We start from the raw sequence: 15695 nt of genomic DNA on the forward strand, positions 1-15695 counted from the left end.
TGAAGAACACTGTAGTGCACAGATACCTAGCTCACATTATATAAATCTAACTATAACATATATTCGTCTCAAGTGCGGAATATGGTTATAATGTGATTTCATTCTTGATCATTTACGATTATAAACTCGGCCTATGAATAAAAACTACAAAAACGCTTCTTCGTTTATGGAATGTACCTTTCTGTTCCTGATAGTCTCTGATTGGTGAGTTTTCATAAAGTGCGATGTGATTGGCTCATGCAAGCTCATGCGAGCGGCGTCACTCAGTGAATGCCTGCCTCCCGTCGTTTCTGGGTCCAGTCTAGTCCAGAGACTGTGAGAAGCTGCTTATAGTGGAGAGAGCAGAGCAGAGTACCCACCACAACTCTCCCTCAGCTGTAGTATCTATAGCCAGACTACGGACAGACCAGGTCATCCGGAGCAGGTGAGTACTACAATTCTCATTTGTTTCTGTTAATTCTTATTGTTGTTGTTCTGTCTTGTTTAGAGCTGTTTTATTTCTTGTCGGACTTTCCTGGCGTAACGTTAGCGCCACCCTGAATGTAACCTGCCAGCTAGCAGCTTTGCTATTCAGCTAATTCTGGGCTGTCAAAATAACGGCATAGTCTGCTAGCCAGCTAGAAAGCACAGCTTTGCTTTCTTTTTCCAAGTCATTTTTATTCTTGTGAGAGCATATTTGGCATATTTGGAGGTAGATAGGTGGCTCTGGGAGGCTGTCAAAAGAAAAAGAAGCTTTCTTAAAGAGTTATCTGGGTTCTTTCGGAGGTGTCAGCTCTTGTTAGCGGACTAGCCAGCCCGCTAGCTCGGTGTAAACAAACCATCATCGCTGCCTGTCGCTGAGCAGCAGTCTGCTTCTTATTACAGCTCGTGTCAAACGTAAGAAATATTTTTTCGTCAACGTAATGTTATACAAATAAAAACGCCCCTTGGTGTATGTCTTGTAGTAAAAGTAAACGAATTGTCGCTGTCAACAAAAACGTAGTGCAGCTAGAGTTTTAGGTTTCTTTGTCTTGCTTGCTCCCGTGTTGTGTTGACTCCGGGTACTGTGAGTTTACTCTGAGTGGCTCTTCAGTGTATTCGAAGCTTGTCATCTAAAATAAAAGAAGCGGGAAGCTGCTGTTTAGGCTGATTCATTTAATCACTTGACAGTCTTTTGTAGAGTCAGTTTTGTTCATCTTAAATGCATACTGTGCTTTCCACCTTCTTCCTTTGTTAGTCATTGATGACTTGTTAAATCTGATAAACTGCCTGGAAATGGCATCATATTTTTTTTTTCTGATTCTTTAGCTCAAAACATTCATGTTATTTCATAAACAAATTGTGTTCCTATTTTTTTTATTTTTTTTTAAAAAAAAGGTGTAAGCTGAGCTCCTGTTAACAATCCTAAAAGAGGTGATTTTGTGTAAGTCAGTGTGACCTGTAACTTTTTTTTTTTTTCAGAAAGCTATAGTCATTTCTTTCATGTGTGAGGAATAGTTGATTCATCTTATCTGCTAACATTCATTAAAAAATACTTAACTTTATGGAAATATGATTGTTACATTATGACACTCATCACCAGGAGACAACACTGAAGGCCGGTTCAAAATGGTCACTGTACTTCCTCAGCTAAATTTTCTGTACATTTACAACTGTAAGTAAATTATGATATTTGATAATAATAGTCTTGAATGCCTACAAGTTATTGTAGTAACAACCAAGCCTGTGTTAATTATTGGGTTAATATTAGTTAAGAGCATTTGCACCAATCAGAGATGAGGTAAATGCTGATTTTGGAGCACATTGGCCCATGATGCCTTATGTATACCTCTTTGGAACTAAAAAAGCCCATCATCAGCTTGTGAGATTGTTTTTAAAGAATGATCTCACTTAAAACTTCCAAAAAAAAATTGAGCATACCAGTACCCCGTGTTAAAGTTTGTTGCCCACTCAATCCATCAGTCCTGGTGCTGACCCTGATTAGCAAACTGTAAGTCAGGAGATCTCAATCTCAATAAAACCTGTGGGAGATCTTGGACTTTGCATCTTGTACAACACACTCTATAGAAGAATATCTTCTGGACATCCCTTTAGAAGTTGTCTGGAAACTTGTAGAAATAGCACAAAGACACTTTTTTTTTTTTTTTTTTTTTTTCCGCTGAACACCCTATGAGGGCACTTAGTTGTGTTCTTTCACTAATTTCCCACCCTTGTGTATGTACTCTTTGGATTGTTATGCTACCTAATATTTCCTTTTAGCTGAATATTATATGAATGCCCATCCCATTTCAGTATTTTAACAGTTCGGTTTGCCACAAAACATGAAGTCATCTCATACATTTTTTATTGGCTGGGGTAGCTTATAACACATTTGTCCTGAATCCAAAGTTTATATGCACAGAAACACTTCCAGCTCTGCCCTAAATTGAGATTAGCTTATGGATATTTCATGGAGCATCTTTTTTTTTTTAATTGGATATTTTATGCATTTCTTTATGTTTGAATTTCTTTTATTCTTGTCTTTCCAGTAGGGCCCTGCCCTTACTTTGCTCTGTCATTATTTCCAAGTTCAAGTTTAGCTTTTGTTGACCTTAACAGCACCAGAAAGAACCTTAAAACCGTTGCCTGTAAACAGAATTACATACACCCACACTACCTACTTCAATTCTCAAGTACCTGTATGTGTCTTCTATTTGAAAATCCACACAAGGATGCAAAGCAGATGCATGCATTGGGTTTTACATAAAGTCCATGCCCTGTAGAAAAGTCAAGTTGTGCATAGAGCAGGGTTCTCACAGGACCACGCCATAAGTTTTTGTAGTAATTTCTTGTTGGAGGATATTGATTTGTTGTTATAGAAAAACTGAATCTGTTGCGTAGGTTATGTTTGTACCACACCAGCTAGACATGGTTATTGAGCAATACGTCATATTTCTCCAGGAAGTTCAACTCTCTGGAGAACTTAATGTATAATGAAGTCAGCCTTTGACAGCGTGCCAGGCAGGAGAGCAGCTAAACATAGCTTCTAAGAATAGTAGAGATCTGTCATTGCTAAGTTGATTGATCATAACACAGAGTAGCTGCTCTCTCTTTCTCTTATATTTCCCTTCTCTTTAGTCCTTTTTTTCTTTTTCATGCACAACAGGGGTGTGTGTGTGTTTGTCTCTGTTTGTGTTGTTGTGTGCCAAACAAAACAAAAAAACTCAGGCCTTTGTTTAAAATGGTTTGTTCAAATGCTGTTGCCTAAATAGGCCTGGAGAGACACACAATACTCCCAGCTTGTACTCTAAACAGTGTAAACTATGTTAAAATGTGTCTGCATGTGTGTGAGTTTGTACTTTGAAGACTAGCAGATGAGTCACTAGATTTGCAGTAAAACTAATTTCAGTCATAAAGTTCAATTGTGTATAACCAAAACAATTAATTGATTAGTAGATCAACAGAAAGTAAATTAGCAAAGAATCAGTTGATTAGCAGTGCTAAAAGTGTACTCCTTCTAGTCTCTCATATCTGTATTTGTGGTATTGTCTGTGAGTCACAAAACCCCCCAAAAAACAAGTTTTTCTGACATTTCATTGGATAACATGGCAAGTGGTCTGAAAGAAATCAGCAGTGGTAATTTTAACTGTTTAACTATTATTTTTAAAACCTTTAGTTATCTTCATGCACATGCCTTGTGTAAAGAACACGTGTTGCAGAATCTGAAAAAGATTTTTAATTACAAAAAAACATAACCTGAGCTAATCAGTCAACTTTATTGCTTGACTCCCCATTAAAATATCTTACTGTAATCCTTAGAAAACAAAAAGTAAACTTGTGTTTTATCCAGTCTGCTCCACATGACACAGAATAACAAGTTTGTGTTTAGTGGCTTTAGGTTCCCTCTTTCATTTTCAGGTCTCATTTCTGTTCATTTGACCTACTTTTAGATTACCACCTAGTGTCTGAAAACATTTGGTTGTGCTGTTTCTCCAGCAGAGCCAGCAGCACAGTGACCTTGATGTGGTCACGTGGTTGATGGGTTATGGGCTTTTTTCTTTGGTTCCAGTTAGAGACTAAAAGCTTCATCTTCTAATATTTTCCCTCCACTAGTAATTTGCTCAGGATGTGGTCTCAGTATTGTTTACTTCGGGCCTTGAGATGTTTATGTAATTTCAAGGACAGTTTGTTAAGTGATTTTTCTGTATCATGTTCGATATTTTAGCCTTCATCACCAGTCTGCGACTCAAAGTAACAGGCAGAACCATGTGGCTGTTTCATGTTATTTTCTCCATCTGGAGCACGTGCTCCAAACCCTTTCAGCGTATTGAATTACTTCCACACAAATCACAGGTGATGAGCTCTTCAGCTATAGAGAAGATTTCCCCTTTAGACTGCATCATTTGAAGGATATTAAGAGTATTACAATAAAACCAGCATGGCGTCTGGTGCCTGGACCCACCAGTTTATAGCACAACTCTGTGTTTACTGGTCTGACCACAGGGTTCTCCTTTGGTAATCAGGTCAATGCATTATTGGTTAGTGAAAATGTTTTTGTACATGCTGTCCTCAGTAAATGTCATTTTACAATATCTTTAATATATAATATCTTTTTGGGGGGAGGTCACTATTTGAGCAAAAACTGTGGCGCGGCATATTCACCTACAACCATGTCTGTCAAGCATGGAGGGGAACTGTACTGTGTGTGTGCTGCAAAGCTGAGAACAAAAGTGTGTGTGTGTGTGTGTGTGTGTGTAGATTACATCACACTGGTTGCCTTTGTTTAGCTTTCCATCATAAGACTCCAGCATCAGAAAGTCACTGTTTCATCAGGACTTATCAGGTCACCAGTAGAGACACGCTCAGCAACTGTTTTAGAACAAAAGCTCTAAAACTGGGATTGTGTTTGATGTAGAAAAACATGCTAAACTGGCTGTCAAGTAGTCTGACGTGTGCTAATTTACTCCAGAAGCTGACCCCACCCGTGTGAAGCTGCAAGTAGGTAAAAGCAAACACTTATTCACTCTATCCAATCTCTTAACTTTAGGTGTGTGGATAAAGAGTGTAGGAGGGTGTGTATAGGTTTGTTAAATTTAAAGGATGTCTCAGGGGAGCCATATAGTCCCCGAGAACCGTAAAGGCAGCCATGTGGTCTCTAAACATCAGGTTTAAATCACTACGAGGCAGCTACACATACAAAGAGTGGCTTGTTCGATGCGTGTAGGAACATGCACATGTTATAAAGCACAATTAGGTAAATGCAGTTTTGAGGACAGCGTAAAACTGCGTAGGACCTTACCTAAGTTTAACTTTCTCAAACATAGCTGATAAATGCACACGAATAATTGCTTTGTGGGAACAGAACCAAAGGTGCACAGAAAGCAAAAAATAGATGTAAGGTATTGACGTCAAAACCATTTTTCTCAGTGTCTGCATAAACAAGGTCAGGGGCTTAAGATATTGACAGTTTAATGAGACAAGAGTCTTCACCAACAATGGAAAATTCCTGCACTAATTAAAATACTCCCACATAAACCTAACTGCATTCACTGTTATCTCACAATTCCCTGCCTTTCCGAGGCAAAGATTTTTTTGTTTTTGTTTGTTTTGACTGGTACTAATATATGCATAGTGAAAGGAGATAGCCAAAATCTGACAAAACATGACAGCAGGTCTGTAGTAAAGTGTATGACGTTGTTGAAATGTCACTGAACAAAGTGTGTTGTTGCGCAGTTTTTATCTTATGCAACAAGTTTGTGGCTCTTAAATTTATGTCAATTTAAAAAGAGCTTACACATATCAGAGGCCAGTGTCTGTTTTAATCTCCATTTAAATCAGTTGGTTTTTTGTTTTTTGTTTATAAAAAAAAGCTGACATAGAAGATCTAAATGGCGGTATTAAATAACAGTCCTTATGTAAACATACTGCGACCTACTTTCTGTTCATTGGCTATTTTTACATTAAGAAAGTCTGCTAATGTACTTTGATATAGACTTAGCAAGTTTAGATGCTCAATAAGTGGACTTATTTGTTTCACCTTTATTTTGTGTTAAAACTTCTATATTATGTGTATATTTACAAGAAGGGAGAAAATTCAGATCTGTGTAAACCTGTTCTGCTTGACATAAGACAGACAAACTTGTGCAACCTGTTTGGTCATGAAAAAATTGATTGTCATGCCCAGGCTGGATATTAAGCAACATTGGGTAGATTATTTTACTTCGATGATCCCTGCTTTGGGCCTGTGTCATGCTAAATGTGTGTTATTGCTTTGGTTAAAAAATGCGTTATGTTGATTAAGTAGCAGTCCAGAAGGTGACTAAAAAGTGACTCGAGCAGCTTGACTTTTGTTCCTTTAACATGTACTTCCTTCTGACAACATTAACAACTTAACAGTCAGTACCTGTAGAGATAAAGCAGGGACGCAGTTATTAAAGTTTTCCGGTTGCAATACAACACCATTAAACTAGGTTTGAGTGTCTTCTTTTACAGAACACTCTGAGAATCAGACTTCAGACATTATCCCATCTCAACTTAGAAGGAAAAAGAATAGTAAATAGGAAAAACAGTGCAAAAATATGTTCGACATAGGCTTGACTTAAAGATTGCCAAGTTAAAAAATATATATATATTTACCACAATTATTTGCTCTAGTTTTTGCAAGCCATTGTATTGCTGTCCCTCCCAGTCAAGCTGGTTCCTCCTTTTCCTCTCAGTTTCACTGTGAGTCACATACAAGAGATACACACAAGTAAAATAATATTAATCGATTTGATGAAAACACCTTATGTTACAGTAGGTGCAATAAAAGATTCACAACAGCTGCTGTACCACGGTGACAAAGGCTACGTTCACACTGTAGGCGAAAGCGCATCAAATCTGACTTTTTTGACCCTATGCGACCCAATCCGATCATGGTCTGACAGTGTGACTGGCACAAATCCGATATTTTCAAATCCGATCTGGGTCACTTTCGTATGATGTTTTAGAAAGCGACTGCTGTTTGAACGGTCATGTCGCATTAAATCCGTCTTTTACATCACTGACACAAGACAGACGCCAATTATCAGCGCCGGAGAAGCGCCTGAGAATGCATCGCGAACGCTTCCTGGCCATCCAGCGTAGATGTTAGTGAAACTTTTGGGAAGACAGCATTGGAGAAACGTGAACATTTTATTTGTACTGTATAATCTGCAGATTCTGACAGAAATCTGCAACTATTCTTTGAAGCACTGCTCCTCTCTAAAAAAGCAATAAGGATAATTATTAGGCCATATGTAAATAACAAAATAACTTTATAACTTAAAGCAAAATTGGGAAACGTAAAGTCCGAAACAAGTCTTTATATTAAGGGCCGTCAGTCAAACATTGTTTGGTCTGGGTCTAAACAGAGCGCGTTGTGTGTGACGTCTTTTTTTGTGCATACAGGCCGCTTTGAGGGTTCACACTAGAGCGTGTTTGCTGTTACATTTTATTTGTAGTGTGAACAAGCAGACAAAAAAAATCAGATTTGATCAAAAAATCAGAATTGAGCATTAAGACCTGCAGTGTGAACGTAGCCAAAGTGAAGGAGGCCAATGGAGGATGCGTCATGCATTAGAGCTCTTCAGTCATGTCAACTGGTAGAAAAACCTTTAGACTGCTTACCTTTTGCTGCTATTATCCTCCGTCCTACAGTATGTTACCCACTGACACCCAACCCAGGCAGTGGTTAGATATTGGTTTATCATGATTTTTAGATTTTAGTTGGTTACATTTATTTTTATTTATTTTTATTTTATTTTATTTTTACAGCATCTTAAGTGAATATGTATTATCTCCCCCAAAATTTGCAAGGTAAAGCACTACTAAGTACCAGTAACACAAGAGTACCGCAGACACACAAATGTTGAATCTGTAAATTATTTTAATAATAACAGAACCAATAATAATATATAAACTCATAATCAGTCAATACAAGAGAACATTTTTGCACCAAAGGGGGAGCAGGAAAAAAGACATCTTTTCCTGGTCTCTCTCTGGAATTTGAAACGGTTATCCGTCTCTATGTTTGAACACAGTTTTGTTTTTTGTTTTATTTCTGCAGCAGGAAGAGCAACACTACTTGTACTATGCTGACCTTTGTCCTACATTTGCTTTTCACTAAATCAAAGTAAAGCAAACTCTGTTTAATTTGCACTAGTCTATGACCTACAACTGTGTGTCATTACACAAACACCCACACACTGATGCAGTCCACAGGCATAGTTGCCTGTCTGCCAAGCAGATGATGCTGCAAAGGATGAGTTTAATGAGTCATACTTTCTGCGCTTCACTCACATTTATTTCTTGCATCTCTCTATTCTCTCTGTCTGCTTTATTTTGCAGAAGTGAGGTTTTCACCTGCTTCTGTCCACTGCTTTCACCTATAATGAAGGTCCTCACATTTTTTTTCCCCTCGGCTATCTGGAGAGACATTAAGGCACCCACCACACCTATGTCCTCTATTACAGGTCATTTGTACATATTGCTTGGCAATAAAATGATAACGGTCATTATTGTGAAACTATCTTTCCGTGATGGAAATATAAGACATGGTTAATATAACCTCAGTAGAACTATTTGGATTCATTTGTTTAAATGAAATTTAACAGCACAGCTCCAAATAGGAGTAAAAAACAGAAATTTTAAGCATGAGCCATTTGATCTGTTTTGTATCTATTTATCATGATGAGATATTATTTTTATAATATTTTCCAGCTTTATTTTTACATATGATAATTGTGGCAGCTGTGATTTAGAGCAAAAATGGTCACAGCCATCATGAGCGATCGTCCTGTCGACCTAAAATCGTTGTCAGTGCACGTTTTAAGAAGCAGAAATGGGTAATTCTGCTTTTTGGCTTTTTCCCCCCGCTATACTTCCACTTTCTGCAGCTGCCAGATGTTCACCACTCCTAGTTTTCCTTCAGGAGGAATAAAGAAATCGAGAGCAAATCAATCCGCATTGATGTTTCCGCTCAGCCTTCAGTTGTTCTTATTGTCTTTCTTTCCTCGGTGGCTTTCTTTCCCCACTTTTATCCGAGTTTGCTGTTAGTGTCCTGGATTGATTTCTTGGGTTTTTGAAGCCTCTTCTATACTCCTGACGGACTACTGCTTGTGGCTTCATACCCCTGACACACACGTCTTATCAGTCTTTATATTTATTGCCAAAAATATCCAGCTATTGTTCTAAAATATTATCTATAAGATGGAGAAGAGTAAATATGTGTTTGTCGTCCATGTGCCTTTGATTTTGAGGGTTTAGTGAGCGAATGCAATGACTTGGAAAACTGCACAATGTGAAGCAAGAGATACTGATTTGGAGGGCACAGTGAACTCTGTGTGACAATCTGAACACTTTACTTCTGGATAAAAGCAAACCAACCAGCCTTCTGTCTGCTGTTTTGTAAAGTGATTTTAAATTGGTGCCTTTGGATTTAGTACATCAGACAGAACATGCAGCGGGAGGCGGTGCAGATAAGATGTGCTCGGTGATGATATACTAAAAATAAACACTCTTAAGCAGTAAGTCAGAGCTGTGGAGGTTTTTTTTTTTTTTTTTTCCATCTTCGATGTAGTGGTTTTAACAAAAATATGTGCACCTCGTCCTTTCACCGCAACTTGTTTTCTTTCATTTTCAAGGCTGGTAAGCACTTTTAAACTTGTTTTCATTCTTTCAAACTGAAGACCGGAGCTGAGTGACATCAGTAATGTAATCTTTAAACATGCGTGCTCATAGCATGCTATCACAGCCTGCATGAAGTGGATACATGCACTCATTGTACTGTGGATATTGACCTTTGAGTCGGATCAATAGCATCAATGTTAAAAGCTCAATAGTGTCCATCATTAAAGTAATGTGTAATAATGTGACCTCAAGGTTGTTGTGATATCAATACATTTTTAGTGATTTTTTTTTTTTAAACTGATATTAAGGTTTAGTGAGGTGGGGTTTTTTTGTTTGTTTGTTTTTCTTTCCATATATGGTGCAAAATACTGTGCAACTTCCTAAAATGAAAACTAAACAGTCCCCCAGAAAATTTCAATAAAGGTTAAGCTCATGCACATGAAAGGAGGTGCACCCAATATTTCAAAATATGGATTGCTTTCTATTTTAAAATATTGCTGACAGCATGCATTCTGGATTGCTTGCGCTGTTGTATTTTTTTTCAATTCTTTTTAGGACATAGTTGAAAAGCACTAGAGGAGTTTATTTTCAGTAAAGGGAAGCATTACTCAGGGGCTCTCCAGGAGAGATTTTGAGTGGGAGCGTCAGTTAATTCCAGTTAGTTCCAGCGGGTCATCCACCTGGCTCCTTTTTGTCCAGCCCTCTGTCTCTCCCCGAGTACCACTCAGGGTCAGGTAGATGGCATTTAGTGAGTGGCTATAATTAGCAGAAGAACAGAGCAGATGGTAAAGTTGTCTGTGTTATTGGTTTGTTTCATAGGTGATGAGTGTGGAAAATTATTGGACGTCACAGCAGGACGTTAATAGGGAACAATAAGCGTGTACATGACATTCACAAGCCTTTTATGAGCCAAGAAAATTGTGATCATAGATTTACCCAGCATGAAGCATCTTGATGGTGAGTCATTTCACATCCTGTCGACAGACATTGTGTGTCAGCTGGTCTCTCAGAAATGAAACCTCTTTGGGCTTTGGCTCAGACCCTGGGAAGCCCCATTTGGTTTGGTGTCTAAAAATGATAATTTTTTTTCTCTCTTTTTATCTCATGTTCCCTGATAGCGTGCCTTTTTATCTCAGTATGGGGTCAGAACTGTGGCGCTTGTGTCTTTCCCTTTAAGTAGTGCCAATCATTGTGTTTTGACTTTGACTTCCCAGGCAGCTGGACACAGACAAGTTGTGTTTTTTTTTTTTTTTTCTTCTTCTTCTTCTTCTTCTTCTTCTTCTTCTTCTTCTTCTTCTTCTTCTTCTTCTTCTTCTTCTTCTTCTTCTTCTTCTTCTTCTTCTTCTTCTTCTTCTTCTTCTTCTTCTTCTTCTTCTTCTTCTTCTTCTTCTTCTTCTTCTTCTTCTTCTTCTTCTTCTTCTTCTTCTTCTTCTTCTTCTTCTTCTTCTTCTTCTTCTTCTTCTTCTTCTTCTTCTTCTTCTTCTTCTTCTTCTTCTTCTTCTTCTTCTTCTTCTTCTTCTTCTTCTTCTTCTTCTTCTTCTTCTTCTTCTTCTTCTTCTTCTTCTTTTTTTTTTTTCTGGAGTGGGTTTGCACATCTCAGTTTTGTTTCTATTAGGTCATCTGGCTGAAGGACCGATGAGCTCATGCCGTGGCCAGACGTCCATCGTCTGTCTGTCCACAGGTCATAAGAATCTCTACTCCTCCCAGAGTATTTGTCAGATTTCAGTGGAACTTGGACACAATGATCACCTAATGGGAATGTGGGACTTCACCCAAACTGTGGTCAAGTTCATATTTATCATTCTCGGTGATTTTAATTCACATTAGTTTGTGCAATATAGCCAGTCAGCTTGTTTCTGACCTGACATATATCGTGACACATGTTTTATAATGTTTACTTCGAGTTGTTTTAATAGCATGTGTGGTGTTTGTCAGGGGTAATTTACTAGTTGTTTAAGTTATTTGACTAACCAGGGGAAAGATTAAAGACTTTCTGAGCATAAATCACAATATATTTGACTTACAATCATGTAAACATCCCAGTCTCAAAAAACAAACGCACCAAAACTTCCTCATAATTATTGTATTTGATCAGCATAAGGCTAAAGACCTTTCCTTCCTATTTTCTATTTTGTTACACTGTAATGCTTTTTCACATCTATTTTTTGGTGTTATTTACATGTATAACTTTGTGGTTATTCTCATAATATTGTTGTTTTTGTCACAACCACACAGAACAAAACTTGTCTGCGACTTGAATCATCTGGAGAGCTGTTTGCGCCTGTGTAGCAATCAGACCACAAGACTATTGTCCTGGGAATCCACTATTATAGCTGCCAAAATACCCTTCAAGAATACTTTATTCCCCTTTTTTTCTAGTTAATAGGGACCCTCCATGAAATCTAACTTTTCATCATGACGGAAAATAACAGCGCAACTAGAGTGGGAAAGAGTGTAATTTTCGTAAATGGTCGATTGGGGAGAAGCTGAAAGGAAAGGGGGAGAGATTGATTCTACAGTCTTTAGATGTAGAAGTGCTTCGATTTGGGAACTTGCCCACTGGCCAGTCATCTCAGTTCAGCTCAAATAGTCGCCATCATCTTCTCTGCGTATAATAGAGCGTGCTGGTCAATGTCACAGGGTTTGACGCTCAGCATTTTTCCTGTGGCTCTAAGGATTTTCTTTGTTCTTAGCTTTGGATAGTTTTTTCCTTTCTTGTTTACTTTCTTTTTACCCTTCGCCGCCACACTTATGGGAGTATGTAACAATTGCTTTACATACATACTTGCATCACCCTAATACAAATGGTACGTTAAGTGGTTCGTGTTTGTACGCACATGCTTTGTGTTCCTCTTTTACCCTTGAGTGTACAGAATCCCCTAATGCTTGTTTGGTAGCACAGAGAGATGGTTTAAATGAAGTGGTCCAATGCTCGAGGGCGTACTCACATCAACTTGGCCTCTCGGGAGCAAATGTGTGTGTGCTGGAGAGGCACAGTGAATAAACAGTATGCCGATATGTGTGTGTAGGTGTATTTCTCATTATGTACAGAGCATTAAAGCTTCAGTGAATGTTTAAAAACATGCTGCAGACAGTATAAACATACAAATATGAGCATGCTGTACTGCTGTTGATATTGTGAGGCTACCTTATGAATTTTGTTCATTAGCTACATTATGAATGTCTCTTTGCATTGCGATTGAATTGTTCAACCATGCTGCCCACACTGTTTATCTAACTTAAACAACGTGATATATTTGCCTGTAAAATCCAACGAAGAACTGTTCTGAGAAATAGTGACGTATTTTGTGAACGATAAAGGAAATTGATTGTAAGTTCTGAACCTCCGTGTCTTTTTCCTGTGTGTGTGAAACACTTGTCTCTGTCCTTGACACTTCTTGTCGCTAAGCAACTCAACATGACAGCAATTTGGCAGCGCCTAGCTGGCTTTGAGTGTTTGTAGGTGCAGTAGTTTAAGGCCTCGATGCCATGAGCAACTTTTTTTGAAGTGACAGAGAATGCAGTAATCAATGGTAGCTGTTTGGCTGTGGTGATATTTCTGCAGGACACTTTGTGTGTCAGGAGAACACAAACGTGTGACCTTTTCAGGCCATGCTGCCACTAAATTTATTTTTAGTCTGGGCGGCCAAGCCAAAAACCAAACACGAAGCCTCACTAATGCACTGGCTGTTACGGGTGTGTGCAGGATCATGTATTTATTTTATAATATATATTTTGTTTCTTATTGCATTCTGTTTTTCAGTTACTTGGAGACTGTTATTGTGAATGATTGTATTAGGTTAATGTTATAAACTTGTGGTTTCAGGGTTTTTTCTGCTTAAAATGGTCCTTTGGAGTTTGTCACATAATCATTGGTCCAGATTTAGTTTGCCAAAGAATCTGTGGTACTCTTTGTAGCACAAGTTCATATATTTTGCTGTTATTTCTGGCCTTCTAATACACCAAAATGTATTTTATGTTTGAATAAATGAAACCCCACTTAGAAAAAAATTGTTTCTTTTGAAAGATCCTGGACATTTTAACAGTTGTGAAGTAGATTTGTTTTGATCACATGTTATGACTATGTATTTAAATTTGAGAATAAACAAATAACTTTGGTTTTTCCTGTTTGTTTCTTTGTCTTCCTCAAAAAATGTAGTCTCCTTCAAGTCAAGTGGCAGTCCTGCCCGCCTTCTCAGTGGATTCCTGGTTGGTCACCCATCTCACCAACCAGATTTCATCAACATCTGCGAGTCTGTCCGCTGCCCGCTGAGTTCACCTCAGTCTTCGTTGGAGGCCAGTCCAGCACTTCAAGCTGGACGGAGGAGAGAAGAGTGGGGCCGAGGGCCCAACATTTGTGTTGCGACATAGAACTTCAAATCTCATAGCACAACACACCACAGAGTCTACGCCTACAGGTCCCATGAGTCCACGGGAGAAAGCAGACTTGCCCACCTCAGGTTCTTCAACCAGTCACCTCAGCACCGCAGAGTGCCCCTCGCACAGTGGGGTAAGTATCACACGCACACACACACAATTTGCTGTGGTTGGTTCAGAGCAGTGAGGCGTGATGTGGGTCAGCTGGTTACACTGTAAAAGTATCCCACCAAAACACACACCCTCAAGTTCATAAATAAACAGGTGTTGTTAACAGGAAAGTATAATATAGTGTAACTGATGCTGACCAGTCTGTTGACCTAATAATAAAATAAAAAAACATGAGCTGGAGGATTTTTTTTAAGTTTAATTAAGGAAATGAATGTCAATTTTCTTTTATATTTTATATCAGTTTATTAGCAAAGTGCAAACTCGCTGGGGGCTCTTGTGTACATAAATACAAAGTAGATTTGAAGCACACACACCACACACATCGATTAAAAACAGTAATTGGCACTGAGGGTTAATCACTTGGTCATAGTCTGGCCTCAGTTTGTGTCCTTTGGAGTTTATTGAACGGCATATTTAATTTAACATAAAAAGGCTGCGAGGCTTTTCTTTATTAATGAGCATTATAAAGTTAGAAATGCCAATAACTGTTTAGGAACATTTTGGACCTACTTTGTTGTTAGTTCTGCAAGTGAGCTTTTGTTAGGGAATTATCCTTTAATCATTTAACATTAAACCATTAAAAATAAAACAAATAAAGCACAGTACATAAAACATGAGTTGAAGTAACACATTAACACTCTTCTCAGTGGGAAGTTTCCTGGAGACAGAAAAGTTGTGAAGTATTTTACATAAAGCATATCCAGTACAAAAAGCACAATCTATGCCATTAGCAGTTTGACAAAGCTGTGCGTATAAAACTTCAAATGCAGTCTGCTGCTATACCTGAGCAGCTTAGAAAGAGTTGCTGGAGAATTAAATTTTGCACGTTTTCATCACGAACCACCTCCTCAGCTTTTCCAACCTCAACTTATTATTGACACCCTCACCACCTTCTAGGCTGCTCAGACTCAATGATGAGTCATTCTGGGGTGTAGTAATTAGCAGTGCATTTTGATGAGGTTGCCTCAGGGACTGCCTGATGTTCACTTTTGGTTCCTCTCTAAAATCTCAAGCAATGTGGATAGTGAATAAGGCCAAAACTCACAGCTCCTGAAATAAGCCTGTTAGTACTATATAGAGTTGTCTTCGTGGAAGGAAAGCAAATGTTACCAAAAATCAGTGTGTTTAGCACCATATGAAGGTAACCTATCACACAAATGTGCCAGACACTCACCCTCAGAGGCACCATTTGTCCTTTTTCAGACTGAACGTGTGTGTGTATACAGTCGGAGCTGCTGTTCTATTGTTCGCTGTGAAAGACGATCAGCAGTGGGACACTGAGCTGAAACACAATAGTATTTGTGTGTCTGCTTGTGTTTGGCCTTTTTACCCGCTGTAACAGAACACAGACACCTGAGACAGCATCGGGGCTCCCTGCCCCAGTCAGCAGGGACACGCTGTGTTAACACCCCACAGGCCACATTTGAATTTTTAAGTGTTTTGCTCAGGTGTTAGCTTCTCTCAGATGTGTTGTTTGTGCTTGTGCGGTTTGGTTTTGGGGGTGGTATTACACTTCCTGTTTTCCGTGAAACTGGAACTTT

General features: G+C 38.6%; 1 protein-coding gene across 1 annotated transcript in view; it reads left to right on the plus strand.

Annotated features, from left to right (window-relative positions):
* The first annotated feature begins 285 nt into the window (after window positions 1-285).
* The window catches only part of adipor2 (adiponectin receptor 2), a 28387-nt gene continuing 12977 nt past the window's right edge, over window positions 286-15695 (plus strand). Inside the window, exons 1-2 of the mRNA XM_082510252.1 lie at window positions 286-424; window positions 13766-14116. Coding sequence (XP_082366378.1) covers window positions 14030-14116 — 87 coding nt within the window. The 5' untranslated portion in view covers window positions 286-424; window positions 13766-14029. The remainder of the gene's footprint in view (window positions 425-13765; window positions 14117-15695) is intronic.

This window comes from Aulonocara stuartgranti (assembly GCF_965226115.1).
Source record: "Aulonocara stuartgranti genome assembly, chromosome: 17".
In the NCBI taxonomy this organism is placed as follows: domain Eukaryota; kingdom Metazoa; phylum Chordata; class Actinopteri; order Cichliformes; family Cichlidae; genus Aulonocara; species Aulonocara stuartgranti.